Source organism: Phalacrocorax aristotelis, chromosome Z, assembly GCF_949628215.1.
Source record: "Phalacrocorax aristotelis chromosome Z, bGulAri2.1, whole genome shotgun sequence".
In the NCBI taxonomy this organism is placed as follows: Eukaryota; Metazoa; Chordata; class Aves; order Suliformes; family Phalacrocoracidae; genus Phalacrocorax; species Phalacrocorax aristotelis.
Genome location: NC_134311.1, coordinates 38,653,642 through 38,677,628, shown reverse-complemented (window position 1 = coordinate 38,677,628; position 23,987 = coordinate 38,653,642). Strand labels below are relative to the sequence as shown.

Sequence of the window (23,987 nt, the reverse complement as noted above, 5' to 3'; positions counted from 1 at the left end):
TGCAAGAGTAAATTTTATTGAATGATGAAAAACTAATGGCATTACAATTAGTTTCAGCTCTGCTGGAATACTATTTTTCTAACTTTTCTGTAGCAGAAAGTGCAACAAATCAATTATTCAGACTGTTAAACAAACTAATAATTGTCAATTTCTCTTCAAAAACTGCATAGTTGAGCAGTTGTACAACAAATATATAGATTTCTGCAAAACCCTGAAGAAAGATATGATGTTTTTTTGCTTTGAATCTAATGGCAGAGGAGATCACCTACACTGGTCAGATTCTGAGCGCCTTTTCCCTTTTTTCCCACTCTGTAAGAAAGAATCAAAACAAATGTTTAGTTAATATACTAGACATGACACTTCATACCCACAATTCTCTTGTATATTAAAGTAGTATAAATTAACAAGAAAAATATCAGCAGTTAAGTTGCATACTTTTGTTAAATTATACAGCTATTATGGGACACAAAGTCTTCTGAACACAAAATACTGTTATATAAATTAAAACAGTCAATGCACTTATAGGATACATAACAGAGATGTTAACATCTAGGTATAAAGCCACACTGGTTTATTGCTTTTTTTTTGTTGTTTGTTTTTGTTGTGTTTGCTTCCTTGTTTTTAATCCATAGATTTTGGTTAGTTTCTTCTGAAAAGCATTCTTATGTTTCAAAGCAGTATTCCATAAAAAAAGTGGGCCTCATGTTATCAAAGACAATGCCACAAAAAGTAGTCATATAAGAAGGGTTGTCCTGGTCAGCCTGCACAATTACAGGAGAGAATAATAAAAGTAAAAACAATCCCTGCAAGGCAGATGAGACAGTTTTCCGACAAAGAAAACCAAACAAAAAGAAGCCCCCCACAAAAAAATCCCAATTACAAAAAAGGAAAAACCCAATGAGCCAAACAAAAAAAAAACCCAGGGTGCCTAATTAAGCAAGAAATAGAGCAAGATGTGAAAAGATAAAAGCATATTAGGATGGGGAGGGCGGTGGGAAAAAAGCAACAGAATAAATGATTTTGCAGTAATGACTAAGCATGCAAGACCATTTTTTAAAGTTTTTTTTACTGTTATTCTGTTAATGCTGTTTATTACAATTAACCACAACATAAATTAATCTTATTCAAAAATTTCTATTTACAGAGAAAAATACTTAACATTAGCAAAGGCATGGACAGGAGGGGAAAACAAAGACTGAAGTTGTAAGTCAGAACAGTGATGCGAATGACTGAATTTGACAAGGGATTTACTTTAGTTTCAGTTAGTGATATGAGCATTCAAGCTTGTCTGTAAGGGACTGAATAACCATATATATTTGTCAACTGCTGCAAGACAAGTTTGAGAAGCAACTTGCTCACTTGTGGTAAAGTGATAAAGGGAAAGAAGACAACACAAAGAAAGCAGATTATGTACAGAACCCCTTGTAATGCTAGCCAAAGAATTTGATGTAATAAAAATATTTTTTTCTTCAGAAAAATTGATTATGGCTTAGTGAGCCAGTTTTCACAAAACTATTGTATTCCAACACAAGCAATGTGTTGTAACTTGAAATAGGATAGCTTGCCACAGACTACATGGCTACCTTAGAAGTTTCCATTATAGAGTACAGACTCTCCTTGTAACCTATGCAAAAGGTCACTGTCAAAACAACCAACCAACCCACCAAAGCCAAACAAAACCCCCTCAAAATGTGTCAAGTCATGCACAAGTACAAATCCTGTTGGCACATACTGTCACTCTTCAAAGAGTCAGAATATTAATCAGCATACTATTTATGCAAAAGTTAACTGAAATTCACTAACATGGCTTGCATTAGCAGCCAAGTTGAATAAAACAGCGTATGCACAGTCAGCAAGACACTGATCTTATCACTCATATTTTGATACAACTTGCTGTGAATCTCCTACAAAGATTTGGCTAGAGATGGAACTAAGATACAGAACCAAAGAAGGCGGGGGGGGGGGGAAGCCATGAAGTCTACAGTTAGTCCAGTTGCACACAGACTTGGAAAGTACAAGTTGGTTGGTTTCTCCAAGTATGTTTATTGACGAGCATACTTCAAGAAGTTTTAAAGTACAAAACAGGAGGTAGACTTCAACTTGCCAAAGCTGTCCTTTAGTTTTACTATGTTTTTTTTCCCCCTACAATATGACCCATCAACTTTTTTTAAACTAGAAAAATTAGAGCTAATAGGTCAGTTCAGAGCACATTACCTCATGATAGTCTCAGCTACACCAAGAACAGGTAAACTTACAAATCCAGAAAACAACTACCTGGTATTTTGTTAATTCTGCTTGCAGTAGTTTCACTTTGGATCTTTCTTGCTCTAATGCAGCATGAAGTACAGTTACCTAAAGCATACAGAATAAGAATTCATAAGATATCCTTAATGCCTGTGAGGTTGGACAAACAGGTAATACTTGATGAGTTCAAGAGTGACTACCACTGTCATTGTGCATGAAAGTGCAAGTAAAGTATTCTTTAATGACTTATTTTCCAAGCAACATTTACTGGTTTATCTGTAGAATGATATAGAAGAGCTATGAAGTTAGACACTCTTCTGACAATTTAGATTCTGCATTAGTTTAGTCCATAAAACACAAGTTTATCTGTGTTCCATACTACAAAATCAGTTATTACATCACCTGCAAGAAATAGTACTGTGTTACATGAAAGCCATTTGGACAAGTCAAGGGCTTAGAATTGATAGCTGCTGCGGACCAAAAACTATGCATGAGAGTCTTCTGTGCTCTCTACGACAGTGACTTGCCAACTGACATGTCTTAAGTAATTTGTAGCCTACTTGTGTTCATAAACTTGAGACTAGAAATCAAAAGAAAAAAAAACAACCCACAGAAACAAAAACAACCCACCCAGGAAAGAAGCATCTTCTGAAGCACCTTTCCGAGCTTCCTAGCTTGGACTACCAGAGAACTATATTCCTAAAGTGCTGTTCAGGGCAAAATCATGTCAGCCATGAAGTCTGCTGTCTCTCCAGAAAGACCTCTAAGTGAGTCATACTGGAGATTTACAGAATACATGTCCCCTGACACACATAGTGCAGGGCTAAGGATGAAATGTAACATTTTGTGCGTCAAACAAGTTTTTGTTTCAGCTTCCTCCCTCCCCTGCCTCTATCACTGCCTTAAACAGCATCTTTGAAATGCCCATGAAATTTTACATTTAAAAATCCTTGCTTACCTGTACGGTCAATTCATTTTTGATAACTTGAGATTCATCAACCTGTAGGAGTATTTCTGCTTTGTCTTTCACTACAGACAAAGACAGACATAGCGTAAGGATCATTCTAGATCAAAGCCAACCATTAGCTACCACTGCCATTAGTAGCAGCTTGAAACGTTCTGGAGATTAAATCCCAACATTGCACTGCTTACCCCACACTTAACCCTGCAAGCAGCATGGACTGAGAGATACCCACTGTGAACAAAGTCCATCAGAAAACTGAGTATTGGCAATGAATGAAGATTTTGGGATCAGAAGTTTCACATATGAGCTCAGTCATAGCTCTGGAAACTTCTATTCACTCAGACAGAGATGTTTATTTAGCTACTGTCTGTGAAATATCTGTGGATAACTTGAAATTCTGAATATGAACAAAGATTTTTTTCTTGGAAAACTTCTTTAAGTTTTTATTTAAGGCTCAGTCCTGCCATGAACCTTCTTCTCCCCAAAATTCCAAACACTCAGTCTGTAGGGAAACACAAAATTCCTTGTTTTATAACATGTACTATTCCATGAAGAAAAAACCTTCAGAACTTCACCCCTTTCCTCTCAAGATAAAAATATTTCATCTTGGCTCAGACACTGACCTGAACTAATAAAATTCCAAATCAGAATTTGCAATGATCAATCACATTGTGAACATTTGAACTACATTAGACATAGTTTTTGTAAACATACTTTAGAGAAAAAAGAGCTTTTCTTAGCAGCTGAAAATTTAGCTTGGAGAAGAAACTACATGCAACAGCTAAACTAAGAAATTGAAAAGCAAAGACAATTCTGTAACAGAATTATTGTTGCTAGCATTATAGACTCAACTTCATCAAGCAAGATTAGGAATAGTAAAGGATACCTATGCATTACAAGTATTAAAGATAACAGATATATTTAAATATCCTAGCGTATATATAATTTTCCCCAAACTTTGACAACAAACTCTGAATCATAAAAACTTTGAATAGTAATATAACGAAAGAAAATTATCACACAGTTGCATGTATAATCCAGTGGTTTAGATATTTCTATTCATTGTGTGGCAAAAAACTGGCTTAGGTGTAGAATGATGTTTCCAAGACTTCAAAGCACAGCTTGCAAATATGCAAGAACTGAATGCTTTCCTCAAGTATGTCTAAACAGATATTATGATGAGATCAGTCCAGAACAGAGTTGTCACTAGCAAAAGAAAGTCTAACTCAAATAATCATTGTACCTAAACCCTAACTGAACAGTTTATATTTCAAAGAATTATGTCAACATGCAAATGATTATTAGATCATATAATAACAGAAATGCAGTACTGTGTGGTCCACCAGATTCTGTAGCTCACTGGAGTCCCTGCAAATTAATAGCTTCATAGTTCTTTATAATGGTCACTGAGCCAAGTTATTTTTAAAAAGCTGCTTTGGAAGCTCCTTCCATGTTTAAAAGAACTTGTAAGTTTCCTGATAAAAGTCTTTCTTACTTTCACCTTCTTGCATCATCTTCAGAAGCTGTGCATTTCTTGCTTTTACTTCCTTATACTTTGCCTGTATTAAAGAGATTGAATGAGTATGTTTTCAGAATCACAGAGTCACAGAATGGTAGGGGTTGGAAGGGACCTCTGGAGATCATCTTGTCCAACCCCCCCTGCTTCAGCAGGGGACACAGGAATGCGTCCAGGTGGGTTTTGAATGTCTCCAGGGAAGGAGACTCCACAGCCTCCCCGGGCAGCCTGTGCCCCTGCTCTGGCACCCTCACAGGAATGGAGTTTTCCCCTCATATTCAGGTGGAACTTCCTGTGTCCAACTTGTGCCCATTCCCCCTTGCCCTGTCATTGGGCACCACTGAAAAGAGCCTAGTCCCATTGTCCTGACACCCACCCTTTAGATATTTATAGGCATTGATGAAATCCCCCCATAGTCTTCTCTTCCCCAGGCTGAACAAACCCAAGTGTCTCAGCCTTTCCTCATAAGGGAGATGCTCCAGTCCCCTGACCATCTTGGTAGCTCTCCGCTAGACTTGCTCAAGCAGTTCCCTGTCCTTCTTAAACTGGGGAGCCCAAAACTGGACACAGCACTCCAAATGTGGCTTCACCTGGGCAGAGCAGAGGGGGAGGATAACCTCTCTTGACCTGCTGGCCACACTCCTTTTAATGCATCTCAGGATACCACTGGCCTTCTTGGCCACAACGGCACAGTGGTGGCTCATGGTACACCCTACTAAAAACAACTAAGAGTCAAACTTAAGAGGTTAAAATTAGGACTTCTGCGGAGAAACTAATCACGGAATCATTTAGGTTGGAGAAGACCTTTAAGATCATCTATGTCTTAATTAAACCACAGCCAAGGTAAGGAATATATGGCAGGAGAAGTGGATTAATAACAGAGTCAAGAGGCAAGCACAAGGCTTAGGGCAAGTTAACATAAAGTTATGTCAGTGCATTGATAGCACAGGTCCACGTGAAGTATATATATATTCCTGCTGCATCAAGGGCTTTGCAGCTTCTCCCCTGAAAATTTAGAACAATTATAATGCACTTTCTAGACACTGAGATAATATAGTTTGCCACATTACTTGGCAAGTAGGACAAGACTCCACTGTTCTACAGATTATTTTATTCAGCAGTTATTATATTACAGTTTCTTTCCTTTTCAACTCTTTACAGTTTACTACTGAAGAACCTATTTTTCCCTTTTTTCCAACCTATCTGACATCACCACTCTTTCTTCATGAGTTAATCTTTTCCTTAAGTGGCCACCAATGTCAGTTCTAGCCATGTATCTTACCTGTAAACTTGTTTTTCCTGTCACAAGTATCTCTACAAGAGCAGACTGTATATAAAGTCTTGTGAGAAGTTTAATTTCAGGCATACTTTTTTTGCAATAAAGAAGCTACTATCTTCCACTGAGTACCACACCAGTCTTTGAGAATCAATAATTAACTTGCATTTAAGCCAGGCCTTTCATGGCCATCTAAAGCTGTCTTAAGGTCTCTGGACAAGTTCATAACATTCAACAGCTGTATTATCATCATCCATCACCTCACCAGTATCCTTATGCATAGTGTTTATTCTGTCAAACGTGATCAAGTGCTCCCAGCCACGACCTGATTATCTCCACCTTACCATCAGATAGTGGTAAATATGGTTTTATACTTTAAAATGTCACCTGGGGATTTCAACTTCAGTACACAGTTAAAACAGCTGTTAACAAAGTTAATATCTTTTACTACAAGTAAAAGTTCTTTGAGGCACCAGAAAACTCTCAGTCTGTCAACCTGCTCAGTCTACTTTAAGCAATGAGTAAAAATAGTAATAAAATAATTTTATGCTGCTTTGCTGTATTTTGTTACAATTCCAGTTCTTCATGGAAATGTTACCCTTTTTGCTCTAGATGCTATCCAGACAATGCTTACATGGACTAAAAACAGGGAGACAGAGATATTTTCTCTAGCTACTCCAGTGTCTAGCAATACCATATAATTATTAATGAGCAAATATTTTTTTCCTGGTGTGTTTTTGCATATGCTGAATTTGATTTCCAATTTCACTTGTATGTAGTAGGAAAAGATAACAAAATACAGGACTCCATTCTTGTTACACTGCAGCTTTAAAGGAACTTCTCTTAAACCTGAAAAATATTCATGGATTTTTTTTTAACCACTTCAAATATTGGACTGAATCTACAAAAAAGATCCTAACAATATGTAGTTATTAAATGAAAAAAGCTGAGTACAATTTTAAAAAAAAGGTTGGACAAGACCTAAGAAAGTCCACTTCCTGTTCAAAGCAGAGCTAACTTCCAAGGCAGATCAGATTGTTCAAAATCTTGCCTAGTCTTAGATCACTTTTTTTTTTGACCATGAAAATAAGACTAGAAAACACATAGTGCCTGACATGCCAGATATGAAGTTTATTTCTGGATGCTTTGTCTTGGTTCTTTTTATTATTTTAGATGCTTTACTTACCAAGAAAGACCACTTTATGTGGTAGTGAAGGAATAATTTGCTTTGTAAATATGTAATCTGTGACCAGCCTGAAGCAGCTCTACAGATTGGTCAAGTTTTAATACTTTGTTTCAGATGTATAATAAAGTTTTATCTAGTATCTGAAGGTATCAGCTACGTACCTCCCACTGAGTTACTGTATTTTTCAGTTGCTCAATTTCTGCATCTTTTTTTTCAAGCTCCAGCTTTAGTTGTTCTGTTTTTCCATCTCTCAAAACACTCTCCTGTAAGGAAGAAAATATCACTGAATAGTTTAGTCATATCTGGTCAATACTTGGCAAAGGCAACTTACTTGTTTGTTAGAGAAGCGAGCTTTTAATAGAAAGAGTGCATAGATATCAAAAGTATAAGAAACAGTAAGAAATTTTGGCATTTTCTGTGGAGCAAAAATTATTTCAATCACAAGTGTTTCATGTGTAAAAAATTAAGTCATTTAAATACCTCTTCAGATAGCTAAAATATTAGTGTTGGGGGGATCTAATTCTTTAAGATTATCACACTTTTGATTTGTCCTTTCTTCTACTCAGGTGAACCCTTATCACTGAGTAAGCTTCACTGGGCAAAATTCTTCATTTCAGAATGACTGCTGTTTTACATGCCTGGTTGTGTTCATGAGATGTGCAGTTATTTGTTTCACTGCAAGCAGTGAGCTGGACTCTCCTTTTCTCTCTTTCAAGTATTCTCTGAACATCATCTTCCAGCCTGTTGAAAAATCCTCCATCATGCAACGATGACTGGGAAGAGTTCAGTTCCTGTCAAAAATAAGTACTATAACATATCTTCCTTTACCTATGAGTTAATATTGAGCTTAAAATCAACATATTTAAAAAATAGCTTAAGCATTACATCTAGATATTAAGGTTTATGTTGTTGGTACTGAGAACATTATGACTCCCACCTAGAGAATATGATACCAATTGAAAACCCTGGAAATGAATTAACAGTTAAGATTTAGCTGATGAGATTACACAAAAGCATGAAGATGGAATTTAATAATTCTGCACTGCAACTATACTAATTTATGTTTTCTTTCACTATTAACTATTCTTCCCTTTGAGAGTTTTAATATTTGTGACTGCACCACAACACAGCAGCATCACAGTACTTTATCTAATTTGCTTCTCCTTTTTGTACTACAATTTATATTTTTCAACATGCTTTTAGATCTGCAAGTTGCAGACTATCTGAAAACTAAAGCAAGAGGTAGTTCTAAGAAAGCCAATACTATGTTCAAGATCCAAGAACTGCAGACATACATCTCTTAAATCTGCGTCTGTAAAAGTTTTCCAGATGGAAATCAGTCAGTTTCAGAATGTGTAGTTGATTGCTGCTACAGAAAGTGCCAAAATAATTATCTTCTAAACATGAGTTATGTGCATTTTTTAAATTAAACTAGTTTGAATAAGACTCACCTCATGTTTTTTAGCAATGTTATCTAAAAAAAGCAGAAAAAAAAGACATCAATATGTTACTCAAAGCTTGTACAACTGGCACTAGAAACCAAGACTATAAACTATATTTTACATCAATCCCTGTATTTGCATCTTCTCGTAGGCCTTTCAGAGTACTTAATCAAAAGCAGCATCCAATTGTCATTTGCTTCAGTTAAAAGGGAAGGCAATGTCTTTGGTACAGACACTGAAGGAATGTATTGATCTGTTTCTTTTTAAGTCCATTTAGGCTTTTATAGCGTGTATCTCACTGTATACCTGAATGCCTTCCATGCCTTCCAGACTGCTGTGCTTTCAGTCTTTCTCTATTCAGATTATTTGGAAATAATGTGTGTAAATAAATATTGTAGATTTAGATAAAAATATCCTTAAAAAGAAAAACCTCAGAATACAGATTACTTTTCTACTATCTACCTTGATTTCTTCACTAAAATTCAAATCTCTGCTCTATAGACACAGATGAAGGAATTTTAAACATAGAAATAATGCATGTAATTAGTAGATTATACATTATTTCAGTATTTACTCATCTTAATAGAAGCCAGTATCATTAAGAAAGGCAAAAAATGACTTGCTGTTACCCAGGAAACAGAGAAACTCAGTTGCCTGAGGAGTGCAGAATTAGTAAACAAAAAACCCTCACTTAGATGGTTTAAGAAAAGTCACATTAAGAGTGTTTGAATCCACCACCCACCCCAGGGATACTACATGAAATTATGTTTTCCTTAACCTCTTCTTTTTTCCTGCTAATCTAGCTAGTCCATTATTATATAATGCACACTTAGCTTTTAGACTTGGTAGAACACACTAACCGCAACTCATATAGTATTTCTTTAAACACAGTATTAATGAACAGAGACAGAAGGGCATTTTGCTGTTAGCACACACACTATGAAAATTCCAAGTAGAACAGCTCATATGGTATGATAAGGCATACCTATATTACTGTCTGACTGAAAGTCTTTCAGAGACACAGTGAGAGGTTTGTCTTTTCCTTGCTGGTTCTTTTTCTCTCTCTTATTCACAGACTTTGACTGAGGTGAAGTATTTTCAACGTTTTCATATTCCTAGAAGAATAAAGTCCCACTGGTATAATTTTCAATACCCAAATATTTTTTCCTGAAGCTTTATAAAGTAAAAATAGTGATAACGTACTAAAGGAGATTTTAGCCTGAATAGCAATTTGCGGGCTTCAGATTGGTTTGAAGAGTGCAAGTCACATCAGCAATTCAGCATCGATTCTGTTCTCTGCATTAGAGCATTGCTCTTCACTAAACAGCAAATTAACTATCAGCCTAACACGTCCTCCATCACCTACATCAACTTTTATCCAGAAACCCATGAACTGCAAATACACAGTAGTCAAACACAGGAAGGCAAAGTACTACACAATGCAGGTTAGCACTTTCTTCAAACAAAAACTCTACTGTACCTTTTTTTTACTTTCAAAATATATGTACTGATTCAATAAAAGTCAGAGAGCTATTAGTGTGCAGCAATGCTCTACCAATGACCTTACTCCCACTGAAATCAGACAGCCTAGTACGTGACAGTGATTTGAACTGAAGTCCCGTCACCACACACATATACATTAACATTCTTAGCAAATTATCAATGTCCCATCTGTGAAAAATAATCTTAAATACTAATTAAATATATTAAGATTAAAAATAGTCTTAAATGCTAAATCGTCTTAAGAAAAAATCGTCACATAGAAAGCAAAGGAGAAAATGGAGTGCTTTTCTTTCCATAGAAACAAGATCCGTTCAGCGCACTTATGTACTGTATGTTTTGATTATATAGTAGGTATTTTAAATTATTTAGAGGTAGTTCTTTAAAAGCCTACAAACAGTGATATGCTACTACGTCTAAAGATTGTCTTCACTTTAAAAACTGATGTATCATACAGAGATATTTGCACAAAAGTGCATGTGCATTTTACATATTTTTATAACACTTTATTGGCTCCTGGTTTATTAGAAGTAAGAAGCAACTTCACATTAGAAATAAAAATTCCATCTAAGCATACTTTTTGAGAACAATTCTTAAGTGTTCCATAAGCTAATAAAATGTATAGAGCTTATTAGACTAAATACTTAAAATAGAGAAAAGATGTTAGGAAAAATGCAATGATTCAACCATAAGTAACACTTTAAGGCCTAAGGAGAAGTCAGTGTTTTGATTCTCTTACTGTTACATGTGCTTGATTTTTTGAGGAAGGTCAGGATCCCTTGTTGTGCTCGTAAGAAATCTCAGCACATTTATATGCCAGAAAATTGAAAAAGTAATTTTCCACCTTTACAGGCCAATTAAAAAAAAACAAACCACCCAATAGTATTATATATGGTTTCTTTCAAATCCAGTATTTCTCTGAACTCTTAAGCATCTGAAGAGTGTAAGCTAACAATTATATGAAGAAACGGTACTTTCAGGAGGGTTTTTTTGCTTTGTTTTTAAAATTCAAGCCTCAAACTTGTACAGGTTTTACATGAGGATGAGTCCTGTAAATACCTTTTTGTGCTCTTCGTATTCCAGTTTGCTTAGCAGCAATGCTTTTTCAAGATCAGCTTCAAACATCTCAGATGTCAGCTGAAGAAACAAAATTCACATATTTAATGTGACTAGGTTGTTGAAAAAAAACAGACAAAACCACTAAGACCACAGTAAAATTTCAGTTTCAATACCCATATCACTACAATTGCCAAAAAGCTAAGTTTCACTGATGCGACATATGGCATTATTAACAGCTAATAAACATTTTTGTACCGTAAGTATTAAAGTATCTCGCTTCAGGAAACTTTGTGATGAGGTAAGCATACAATAAGCTGTGCAAATCTTCATGTAATACAGCTACTGTCGTGATGATTTGTTTACGTGAGATTTCATTAACAATTTTTATTTCTAGTCTGAAACATGAAAACCAGAGTATGTTGAAGGATTACAGTGGCCATTGTAGACCACCAGAAAAGTCTAAGCACTCATCCATTGCACAGAAAAGACTAGGTTAAGCACGCTTTTTTTTTTTTAAAATAAGAGCAGAATTAACAAAACCTGAATTATTTCAAGATATGTTCTCTTTCATTTCTTAGAAAAGTAAGCATGTAAATCTTCTTGGGAAATGGAAAGAAAATTGAAGCTTTCTAGATATTAAGAAAAAGAATAGGAACAACAAAAGACGAATGAAAGATGGGATCTCTCTTTCTTCTGTTATAGGAAAATAGGAGAGTGCAGGGAAGTCCAGCTCCTGCTGCATGCAAGGTTGAAGGACTGAATTGAGAAAACTGGTACCAGCAACAGTCCAACAGAACCAAAATAAAAGATTTACCTAGAGGATATAGATGCTACAGTCAAGGTAGATCGTGGATAATCTAAATGTATAAACAGCTAATAACCTATGTTACTGCTTACAGCAAAGTTAACCAAGATTAAATTGTTCTTAATGCAAGACACTTGTTTCTTTGAAGTCTACTCTCTTAGGGAGTCACTACAATCCTTTCTGTGGTGGACTACCAAGCGGAAGCTTTGTTCTTCGTCATAGCTCTCTCCTTTTCATGCCCTTAACTGAAATATTAATTAGTAAAAATAATTACTTTAACCATCACTTTCTTGTTCTTTGAATTTCAAAATGAGGTCCTTTTCATTAATTCCAGAATAAACTACAATGGCTTTTAAAGTGAATACATGACTTAAGTGGTCTTAATGTACTTTTCTCAACTGGGCTGCATGACATACACTTGCTTTTTTATCTATAAGAACCATGTTCTAAAAAAAAAAAAAACCCAAACCCCTTACAAGTTCCCATATGCTTGACATAAGCCTATAAGTGATTTATTATATGGTGTAAAAGCACATGCATTTCTAGTTGTTTGCTCAACAATTCATATGATCAGTCTCACATAAGAAAGGCTTCTAGTTTTATCCACAGTTAAAGCAAACCTTTTTGAGTCGTTACTTGAAACACAGTAAAATAGTGCTCTGGGCATAAATTGCTACAAGATTTCAGACTTCAGGGTGTGTTATTCCTAGCTTTGCATTCGGTTTGTGGTTCATGCTTAGCACCAACTGATTGCACTGGACCTTAGAGGCAAGGTTTTTATATTACTGGAGAAAGGAAACTAGGATTTCATGCCTTTTGACTCTGAAGAATTCAAACTCTTGTCTCTCCTCTCACATAAGCAGGTGCCAATTGCAGTTTGAACCTTCCTGCCAATCAGTTTCTCCACCTCAGAGAGGAGATGCTTTTATTAAATCTTACAATATGGTCAGCCTGACTTTATGAAGAAAACACAGGGACAGCATAAGAATTCAAAGCACTAATGGACATTTAATACAACCTTGACTAAAAAAGATATTCTGTGAAATGAACCTTTCAAAACATTATCATAGATGTGGAATAATGCCATTTTGTTTCAGAGTTCTGCATTCTCAAGTCTGCTGAAGCAACTTTGCAGCTCATCCCGTCTTTCCCACAACAATTTAAAAAAAAAAAAAAATCACACTTTTCATAAGCTTCCAACACTTCTCATCTTCATCTCGAAAGAAGACCCTACCTCTTTGTCCTACTACAGGGACCCCCTGTCAGTTTTAACTACCATCTCCTGCTAATTTTAACGGTGGTGCTATTGTGGGCTTCAAGGCAGTTTAACTGATTCTTCCTTTAATGCATAATACACCAACATAAGCATTGCTTCTCTCTCTGTGTCCCTTTAATTTTTTTTCCTCTGTATCTGCCTTTAATACAACTTGTTCTTAAAAAGCTATAATAGACCCTATCAAGTTTATATTCCTAAAGGGGTGGTGATGCAATAAGCTGGTAACAGCCGATAAGGACTTTAACACCCTCCCTGTGGGCTGAGAAAAGCAGGACCTCACTGCTCAAAGGCTAAGGCACTTGACTTGGGTAAGGTAATCTCTGCGTATACACGTGTACATACCATGCAACACCCCCCAGTAAAAGTAAGGCAACTTCAGGAGGGTGGAATGGTAAAGACGTAAATACACCTGCATTCATGCTTTTGGCACAGCCACAGAAAGGGAAAGATAAGAGCCTGGAGCATCAACATCCCAAATTTTATTTCAAGTCATTTCACAATTAAACTACACAGAAGCTAGACAAGTGCCTGTCCCACTTCCTCTTGGGTTGTTTAGAGGATACAGCCAAATGGGCTATGTGTTGAACAAGCGTGAGGAAACACTACCTGTGGCCCTCAGTAATGTATTAGCCCTGAGTCCCTGTGCTCAGATTGACTAGACAAATTATTCTTCAGCAGATTTGCCTTTTCAGACCTACTCTAAAGCATACGCTTTTCTTCACTCATTACTACGCTCAGAGCACCAGGTCTCTAATACTTGTGCCTTGTGTCCGTAATCACATTTACCTTAAGATTGCAATTCTTTAAATAAGAGTTATTGATGGATTCATCAAATTACAGTCTTACAGAACATAACAATTCAACAGAAGTGATACACAAATGCTGTAATCTGTTCCTTCAGAAATTAACATTGAATGTATATGCTGAAATGTAACTGTCTGGGGCAGCGGGCAATAAGATTACAGACAATGGAACAAGTTATTACTGAAACTGTTGGTGTTAATATTAAACAGAAAAAATAAAGAATAGCTGTGGATATTGAAGGCTCATGGTTCTTTCTGTGACACTGGCCATTACTTCTTAATTTTTACTTCAGGGTCACAAGTGCTTTACTGCCTTGTTAGTAAGCTGCTGCAGGAATCAGTGGGAACTCACAGGCTTTTAGTAATTCTCCTTAAGAGCCTAAAAACTCATACACTATAATTAAACTAAATTCCTCAGCATTTCCACTTGTGTCCTTTTTTTCCCCTCATATAAGAAAAAAACAAGTTAATTCAATGCTGCCAGTGCTGTAATACATGGGACAGCATCTACAAACAGTGAAATAACGGTTTTAAAAGGAATCTTATTCATTATGCATGAGATGCACTCCATGTTATGTACTTTGAGCTATGGCAAGCATTTGGATTGTTGTTCTGAGGCAGGAATCACAAGTAGCAATTTCTTTTTCTTTTTTTGGGGGTAAAATTAAAAGTAAGTTTAAAGCAATTTGGGCAACTTTTTGGCACTTTGACATCTGAAACCAAATGCTTTAAACCATTTATGAACCAAAAAAGTTCCCTGTAAACCTCTGTGGTTGACTCAAAACCTGTAGTGTCAAAGTCATACCAGTAACTTCAAACAAAGTTTAATTATTGCATGTTTACAAAATCTCAACACTGCAATCTAACAGTGATCATGCCCGTGTCAACCATTTAGCTGAACATTTAGTATAGCAAAAGAGAAGTTAACACAGGATTTGTTGGAAAAATATTCAGTCCACACTCCATTCTTTATGTTCAGTCCACTGTGACCACAGAAAGCTGCTGAAAATGTAGGTGTGGTGCAGAACAGTCTATTCTTCAACCTCAAGCACTGTGACAGCATTTGGCTATTATTTTTTTTCCCTCATAAAAATGGGCAGAGATGTCTTTAGAGCTGTAACTACTGTATCTTACAGTTGTGGTAATTACTCTAAAGTTATTTTCAAAAAATAAAAGAATCCCAAGGTAACTTCACAGTCTAGATGTCAATTTGACTGAAATTAGTAAGAATTGATTGTTTATAACTAAGTTTACTTTGTCTGACCATTTCACCACCCAGTAATTAGACTATAAAATTCTTTCTACCTGAAATAATTGCTTTTTATCACAAAGAATAAAAGACCTGCAAGTACTGAGCAAAGTAAATCTATACCTTAAGAAGTAATACTGAAGTTAATTAGCTTTGGAAATTTTCAAGAGGATTATTATGTCATTACTCCATTGCTAGGACAATCATCTAGAAGCCTGCAAATTTAAGAACTTGGCTATACTCTATTTAAGGAGGCACCTATACCAAGGCATTAGCAACATACAAAACAATCAAGGACAGTATCCAAATGTCTTTTGTCAATATGGCTTTCTGTATCATGTCTTAATTAGAACCAGAAGCAGTTCAATACCATCTTTTTTTGTGAGAGTTAAGTTGAAAACTCCTCTGTAGAAGAAAATAACATCCCAGTAGATGCCAGCATAGAAGTCTGACAGCTTCATGAATCTAGTTGGTGTCACTTATTAGTAGCTTGCCTTGAAAAGGTTTGTGCAAAGTTAATACTCTGAGCAGCACCTTTAAGCATAACAAAACAGCCCAAACTATCATCTACATTGAATGAGTGCATAGCAGACAGTTATTTAAAAGGAATCTAGAAAAAAGTGTACCAAAACATTTCTTTAAGCTCCATCCAAAAAATGCACTAAAACAAATTCTCTTTGTCCATCTATGCTATTTTGGTCTAAAATAGCTGAAGTACTACAAACAATTCAGACATTCATATAATTTAGAACACCATAGAAGACTATCACTACACATTCTTCAGTATCAAAAAAGCAGTATTTTAAATGCTGAATTCAAGTCAAGAACCAAAAAGGCTAATTGTAACTCTAAGTACTCTTCCTAACTGACATCACAAGGAGAGCAAGCCAATACAATAGTATTTGTTGAAGGTGAGATTATTTTACTGTTTTGGATTACGTGCATTTCACTGTGTAATTGCTGTTTGTGATAGCTCTGGCAAGAAGAAACACAGTGAAAACATTATATTGGCCTTCATACAGGTACAGTCAGTCTTTGCTTTCTCTCTGTTGTATTCTTCAAGTGTTAATAAACCCTACTAACAATATGATTACCAAAAAGGTGTTCTAACATTAAAAACCCAGAGGCTCTTAGACTGATAGGAGTACCCTACAGTGTGCTGAAGGACAGTCAGCGCTCAATAGTTCAAGTGTTCTTTGTTACCTAGAAAGGAACTAGTTAATTCCATGCCCAACAGAACTTACCAAGCCTGGTTTCCTATGGATCTGTACTGCATATCCAGATATTGCTCCACCAAAACATCCCCAGCTTTGCTCCCACCACAGCATTACACCATCCTTCCACTGAAGTACTTCTACTTGTCCAAATGATAGAAATTCCTCTTACCATACTCCAGTATTCACAGTCCAGCTATGAGGTGTGTGAACAGCAGCATGTGCTGGCTCTAAACTCTGTTTGAGCGAAGATGTGGCCCGAATTTCCACGGAAACCTTTCCTTCTATCTGGCAATATTTTGTTGCTTCCTCTCTAGCCATCTCACTTGATCCATGAGACTTAACTTCAAGAAGAAATATATTTCAGGAAAGTCAAAGATAGCTAAATACAGTAAGCTGTACCTGCTCATCTTTTTGCCTCCATTCCTGCCAATTTTCTTCCTGAGAGTCCTCCTGCATTGCAGTATGCACCTTTTGTTTATGCTGAGATAGACAGCCTCCATGTGAGGATTTCTGAGGAATCTTTTTAAAAGCAAGGTTTCTGAGCTGAAAAACAAATATTTTTAACGTTAATCAGAATGTTGACAGGTAAACAGAAAAAGTCTTTACTAACAAAGGCATTCAGGCAAATGTGCAAATAGACATGCATGTGCTTTAGCTTACTCTGTACTTTGGCATACATTTTTGTTTAGTCCTTTATAGTATGCAGCATAACGTAAAAGTATGGAAAACTGGATCAGAAACACCACAGCCACATAACAATAAAAAATGAAAAAATATGTTTTGCTACCTGCAAGTACTTTCAACAGATCTGAAGAGGTAACTGTGCATGACAGATTTCATGTTGATCAGATATTATGGTGTCCTGACACCTGACCCAAATTAAATAATGCCAAAGAATAGGTGGTATTCACAGATTTGGCATTAGCAAACAGAGGAACTAGAGGTTCAGGAAGAAAGAGAACAACATAGACAGTCCTTACAGTTTCCCAACAATCTAAAGTTACTCACATTTTAAGAACCTGAAATAAAAATTATTTTTAAATCACTGTACCATATGGATACAACAGTGCCATCTTAAAAACACCTTACATAATTATAAAATTTGATAGTGAACAAGTAACCTGCACATTTGGCAGCTCAGAGAAACATTCACTGCTCAAGCTTAAACATTAAGTGACACTCTGGTCCTTGCTTGGAGTGAAAATAAAGGCACCAATACAATCTACTATCAATTTAGAGACAGGTATTTTCTTAACATAAAGGCTCCTGGAAGGGAGAAAGAAGCTATTATCAGATGAAAGATGAAACAAAGAGAAACAAAGGACAACACCAATGTTCTTCTTGATAGGTGTTTATCGAGTGTCATGATTCTTTCTTAAAATGGCAGCTTAAAGTTACTTAAAATCAGGCAATAATGCAGACACTTCAGAACTACTTCCCTTCCCCTCCAAACAGTCCCTTGACATACTGCTTTTTGCTTTGCTCCGTCTTTCTTGCTGCCTGTACCAGCACTAAAACCCTTACTTCCTTCTTCAGGTTACAGTGCTGGCAAGAACGCTGGTGTGAACCATTCCAATTTATAATTTCAGTGGAGTATAGTGACAAACTTAGTACACGCTGGGGTGAAGAAAATGAGTCAGCCCTTACTTGCCCCTCAGCCACAGGATCAAGTATCATTTCTGTGCAAATGAATTTCTGTAGGTATATACAACCCATAGGCATACACACATTGATGTGATGGTGTTGGAAGTTTGGATGCTGTTAAGGCAGGCATAAAGAAACATCAAGGTATGCTTACCGAAAACTTAATATGTATAAAAACAGCAAAGCAAAAAAAAAAAAAAAATCACTTCACTTAGCATTACTGCAACTACCAAAATTTCAAAGATTTTAAGGTTTAACGTATCATAAAACAAAAATAGATGGGTTTGGAAGTTTTATTTGTTTTACATACTTAAGTTGATGAGATGTATACAGTTTCAGGCAAAAAGATTATCTCAGATAAATTGTCAGACACAGAAATCTAGAATTCCAGTTCCCAGAATCTTGGAACAATTTTTTCAGTCTCGCTTTTTAATTTCCATTTCATCTGAGGCTTAATAATCCCGATGTCAGAAAAATCACTGTTCTCCACTCCACCAACCAATTCACAGAGAAAAAAAGGGCTCTGGATTTAATAGATTAGGGGGCTGGAGTGATGGATAAACCTGCAAATTACAGTTTAGCAAAACAGACTTTAGAGAAAGTAGGCAGGTCTAGCTATCTCCTAAAAAGAAAAAACCTTGAAATCACCTTTGAATTTTAGCATGCTGGCTGCCCAAGCAGGCAACTAGAACTGACTACCTACAAACCTCTGAAAACAAGGTGTTTCCTAGCAATCGCTTTTTAGAAAGGTCATTCCCTTCACCAGAATTAATTATTCAAGTGGTGCTGTCAAAAAAGTAAAACCTAGCGATTTATTCCCATTAAAAAATTTCACCTAATATAGTTGAATCCTACCTTTGTATAAAGAATTATTAATACAGCAGAGACAAAATGCAGTCTCTGCAACTAAGTAGCATTTGTTTCATAAAAAAGACAAAACAATGACTTCTCAGGGACAGCAAAAAATATTTATCAGATAACAGCCTTACCCACTACTGAAGATATAATCCTTTACCTCATTGGCCTCACTCTGCTGTTGTTCCTTCTTCTTTCTCCTTTTCTTTCTTTTTCTTTCATTTGTAGATGACCCCCTCCCTGAAGCCTGAGATTTACTGGCACCTTGGCCATGTCTTCCTTTTCCAGGCTCTGAATCAGTATCACTTTCAACTCGTAATAAAGCAAAACGAGATGCAGTCGTCGGAACTGAACTGATTACAGCAGATGCCATTGCCACATTGAAATTCTATTGAGCTGGCTTCTTTTTATTATTAGGTTTCCTAGGAAAGTAACACAGAAATAAGAATGAAAACAGTGTTTGACTGAACAATCACTAACTCATATCTGTTAGCTGCATGACTAATATAAAAAACCCCGAAATTCAGTATTATTTCTTTATTTTTACTAAGTTGTATTACCTTAAGTATTCTACAAAACAAGTTATTTTAGGCTAGTACATTTGTTCTGAGATTGTGTTTGATCAAAACACAAATCAAAGGCTTTAAAAGAAGTTAGCCTTCATGATCTGGAGGGGAAAAAACAACCTGTATCTTGGTTTTGATTTTTTTGTTTGGAACAATGTAGTGCTCCAAAACTGTTTCACATGCTAACCTTCAAGAGCGACAAACAGATTTGAGAAAGTAAGCAAGTAGTTATTATGCATATGCAGGCTCCAGTTTTAGGTAAACAGCTTTATTTCTTATTTTGCAAGTAGTAACATTTTGTTCCCAAGCCACTGGAGACTCAGCAAGCAGTTTTCCCCACAGGAAGGAGAGCCCAGCATTGTGGCTGGTACTGCTTCCAAATGTTAGGCTCACCTGTTTTCACAGCACAACACAGAGGATGCGCTGGGGGTCAGCAGAACTGCAACACACACTTAAGCCTTCTGTTGCCCTCTGTAACTAACACCAATGCCTTTCCCCAAGACACAATTTCCAAGTACAAATCATTTAGCTACTGTAAAGTTGAATTTTTGGCACAGGAATATTTGGCTAATTGCAAATTTTCAATGCAAAGTTTAAAGAATTAGAAGACCAAAAGTGACGTTATTTCATCAGTGATTATGAATTTCATAAAAAACTGACACCTAGCTATGCTCATGCACTATGACAGAGAGGTGTAGTGAAGCAATACATACTTTTTTAAAGCGCTGTTTGAAAGGAATCCTTACAGTTTGAGAACTGTAAACACAGCAAGTTGAATGCCTGCTTAGATGGTCTACGAATATGTTGCTTGTTAACTACTATTACAGAAGAGCATGAAAAACTACAGAAATTTCAAGAGACTGTTTTATTGCTAAATTCCAGACCTTCTCAAGGACAAACTTGTACAAGTGCTCTACAGTTGCTCAGACATATCAACAGGAAGCAATGCTATGGTAAATGGTCACCATTGTGACCATTACCCAAAAGAATCATTAAAAAGGAAAATTACATTTCATTCTTATGTTCAAGGCAACATAAAAGCATTTGTGATGGCCAGCAAGTAGTAATTTTTTTTTTAAGTGTTCTATTCATTCCTAGGTCAGGCTTTTTTGTACATCATGTAAGCTTATATGAACAGATTATTTTGGAATTTGATACCAAATCAATAGATTATACCAAGTTGGTCCCATTTATGAAACATGTAATGTATTACATTAGCACCCCTGATACAGTGATTTGTAAGCACAAATTGCTTACTCTACTTCAAGTTCTGGGTAAACAAGGAGAAAGGTATTTAGGAAGTTAAATTGTGACATGACTGAAAAGAAAAAGTATCTTGTTAACTTCAGTCCCCTGAAGTGTGCTAAGTATTTTTTCAGAAACATGAGATCAGTCATGCCCCAAACAGCTTCAGTCTCATTTTAGACATGATGTAACAAAGATTGAGGTAATAAAAGTAGCACAGTCTTCTGGTGTTACCCTAACTTGAAATCCCTTTTGTAGCAGTTACTAGGATTTATCCACATGCTGAAGGTGAAATAGCTTTTGAAATACTTAAGTTTTAAAAGCTCTACTGTGAACTGTCCAATATGAGTTTAACAGAGATCTACAAGCTTATTTTGTTTGAGCCTCAGCAGCTTCCTGGCCTGTGTGCAGCTCTGCACTTGCACATGAGTTGCCCTGTAACTGGCAAGTGTTCAGGCACCTCTGAGAAGTGAGCAGTGCACCACAACTTAAGAAGCTCTAGTCTGAAGCTAGTTGTACACCTTTAGGCATCTGTGAAACAAACACATAGCTTTAAATGCGAAGTTTTACTATTTCAAGGAAAACATGCTGAAGCGCCCCAAGATACAACCCATTTCCTATTTAACCACTTTCATCATCAAGTAAACTGCTAATAAAAATGCAGATTTTAGAAAACTTTGAAAAGAGGCTATCATCAGGCTAAAGCTTCTTCCCACATACAATCTACTTGTTTCTACCACCAAAACACATATGTATAATAATCTACAATCAATCCGCATTCTTAGCAAACACCTGAAGTATCCACTGACTTCAGTAGTTGCCTGTAAACCTGAAACAACACTAAAATACACAGTATACATTTGTAAATGAAGAAATATGTCCACTCCCTGATGGCATTGCCCAACCTTCACACCTTCTCCACATCACATATTGATCTTTGCCCGTTTATACATTTACTACAGCATGCTCAATCTACTTATCAGCGCATTTACGGGAAGTTTTGCACAGGAGGTCCTCCCAGTAGACAAGCTCTCCCTATTTAAGTTGCTTTTGGTTTATTCTATCTGATCAAAAGCTATAAATCTGCATTAAACTGCTCTAAATCCTTAAAATTACTTAAGTCATCAGCTTGTCAGCAAATTTCACAATTAACTCTACAGCCAAAGAAACCCCAACCCTGGTTCAGAAATCTACCTGAGAGTTGCAGCACTGGCAGCAACAAACCCAAGGCAGGTAAAGGGCCTTGCACAATTTGAAATGGGAATAAGGTGAGTTACTGCTGCGCTTTGGAAAAAATAATGGTTTTAAAGGAGAACGTTGTTTTTTTTTTTAAATCTCAGGATTAAAATGTAAAAATGACAAGTCTGACTTTAGTTTGACCACAGGATGCTGACTGACAGCATAACCTCCCTCACTTTTCTTCCTCTAATCCACCCCGCCACCCCACCCCCCAAAAAAAAGTTAATTAGTTAAGCTTTAAAGTTAGGAAGTTTTATCTAACAAACTTTGAAACTTCACACTCAGTTCACTGTGCGTTACTAATGCAAAACAAAACAAAACAAAAAAAGATACTAGCGTTCTTAGATACCAATACATACTGGTAACCCTAAATAACCAGTGATCAGTAAATACTATGTCTCAATGACGACGTTTCGGCTTCTAACTAGTATCAGTATTTTTGCTGCATCTGCATTTTCTCCAGACCAACGTGCCGCTCTCCGAAGCGCGCCGCCGGACGCGGCGAGCCCCTTTCTGTGGGAGAAAAACCAACGGGCAGAAAAACCAGCTTTTTGGGGAGGCGCTCGCGTTCCCCTGGCGGGCAGGCACGGCCCCCCCGCCCGCGGGTCCCAGCCGGCGCCCGCCAGCCCCCGTTACCCACGGGTGAGCTCCGGGCAGGGCCGTTACAGGCAGGACGGCGCGCCGCAGGAGGCGGCCGCGCTACCTCGGGGCGGTCCGGGGAGAGCGGCGGCCAGTCCCCCGGCCCTCGGCTACACCCGCCCGGGCGCCGGAGACCCACCAGCTGCTCCCGGCGGCCGACACCTGCCGCCCCTCCCAGCCCACTCCGCCCCGCGCCGCCCTCCCGCCGGGAGGGACCCGCTGGGAGGCGCGGCCCCCGGGCGCCCTCCTGCCCCGCCGCCACAGGCCCGCGGCGCCCGCTTGCCCACGGCGGGCAGCGCAGGGCAGGGGCTCCGCGGAGGGGGGCGGCAGGTGGGAGCGGCCCGGCGGGACACTCACTCCGGCGGCAGCGGCTAGGGGAACGGCGCAGCGAGTCGAGCGGGGTGGCGGCCGGGCGGTTATAACGGGCGGGGGCAGGGGCGCGGCGGGTGGGTCGGCGTCCCTCAGCCCGCTGGTAGGCTGGGGGCAGGGCACCGGGGCGCGCGCTGCGCTCCGGGCGCTGCGTCACAGCGGCCTTACGGCTGCAGGCCGGCCGCCGGCGGCCGGTACGGGCTGCGGGCAGGACCAAAATAACTCCTGAGCGCGGGGCAGCCCGGCCGCCTCTCCTCGTCCCCCGGGGCGCCCACCCGCACTCTGCCGCCGCGGGAGAGCGGCCGCCGCCGGCGCCGGAGGCAAGCGGGGACGCGCCAAACCTCGGCGTCCCCCGCGGCGGAGCTGCGCTGCGTTTGTCGGTGCCCACCCGTCCGCCCGCACGCCCGCCCCCCCCCGCCCCGGGCCGCTGTGGTGGGTTGAGGGCGTACCCTGGCAAAACAAGTAGCCCCCTCCTGGGGGGGGGGGGGGCACGGCAGGAGTGCGGATGATGGGGAGAGCGGGCATGTGCCTGGATCCCCCTGGGAGTCTCGAAATACTCGCGGACCTATTGGACACCCTGTGCGGAGTGACCTGACCGGTGAGCGCGCGCGCCCTGACAACCAGGGCTGACGTACCGTTCATTGCAATAAAAGCAAATTCACGCTGGAAGCTTCAAATCAGCCGGGTTGAAAAGCACTTTGCCAGGATAAAAGGTCCCCCGCCTCCCACCCAGAGTTGGAGCTTGAGTACCTCTTAAATCTCACCTTTCAGTTACCGAGACCGAAACTTTGTTTCGGGGTAGGCGGGGTAAAACTGCCATTCACTTGTAGAAGCCAGATTTGCTGCTCAAAGGCGGTGCGGTATCTGCACAGGTCGGCGAACTTCTGCGGGCT

At 38.4% G+C, this 23,987-nt stretch overlaps 1 protein-coding gene across 8 annotated transcripts; it reads right to left on the bottom strand.

Moving 5' to 3' along the window:
* Window positions 1-23,987, bottom strand: GKAP1 (G kinase anchoring protein 1). 8 transcript variants are annotated; one of them, XM_075078538.1, is made up of 12 exons: window positions 23,083-23,283; window positions 19,197-19,458; window positions 16,937-17,080; window positions 11,188-11,265; window positions 9,614-9,743; window positions 8,638-8,660; window positions 7,825-7,977; window positions 7,348-7,449; window positions 4,704-4,767; window positions 3,203-3,273; window positions 2,275-2,352; window positions 2-309 (listed from the first exon to the last, which is right to left on the bottom strand). In XM_075078538.1, the coding sequence occupies exons 2-12, from the start codon at window positions 19,407-19,409 to the stop codon at window positions 262-264; spliced, it is 1,104 nt and encodes a 367-aa protein (XP_074934639.1). In that variant the 5' UTR covers window positions 19,410-19,458; window positions 23,083-23,283; the 3' UTR covers window positions 2-261. The 8 variants fall into 8 exon arrangements, with proteins under 8 accessions (XP_074934633.1, XP_074934634.1, XP_074934632.1 ...); XM_075078532.1 differs by lacking the exons at window positions 7,825-7,977; window positions 23,083-23,283 and adding an exon at window positions 23,859-23,987 and having other exon boundaries at window positions 1-309; XM_075078533.1 differs by lacking the exons at window positions 7,825-7,977; window positions 23,083-23,283 and adding an exon at window positions 23,730-23,856 and having other exon boundaries at window positions 1-309.

Excerpts from the sequence above, each read along its gene's own strand:
- GKAP1 (XM_075078538.1), bottom strand. The coding sequence starts at position 19,409 with ATGGCATCTGCTGTAATCAGTTCAGTTCCGACGACTGCATCTCGTTTT. Across the intron at positions 9,744-11,187 it reads AATACGAAGAGCACAAAAAG|GAATATGAAAACGTTGAAAA; the intron begins GTATTTACAGGA and ends TTATTCTTCTAG. Across the intron at positions 4,768-7,347 it reads ATACAGTAACTCAGTGGGAG|GCAAAGTATAAGGAAGTAAA; the intron begins GTACGTAGCTGA and ends TCTTTAATACAG.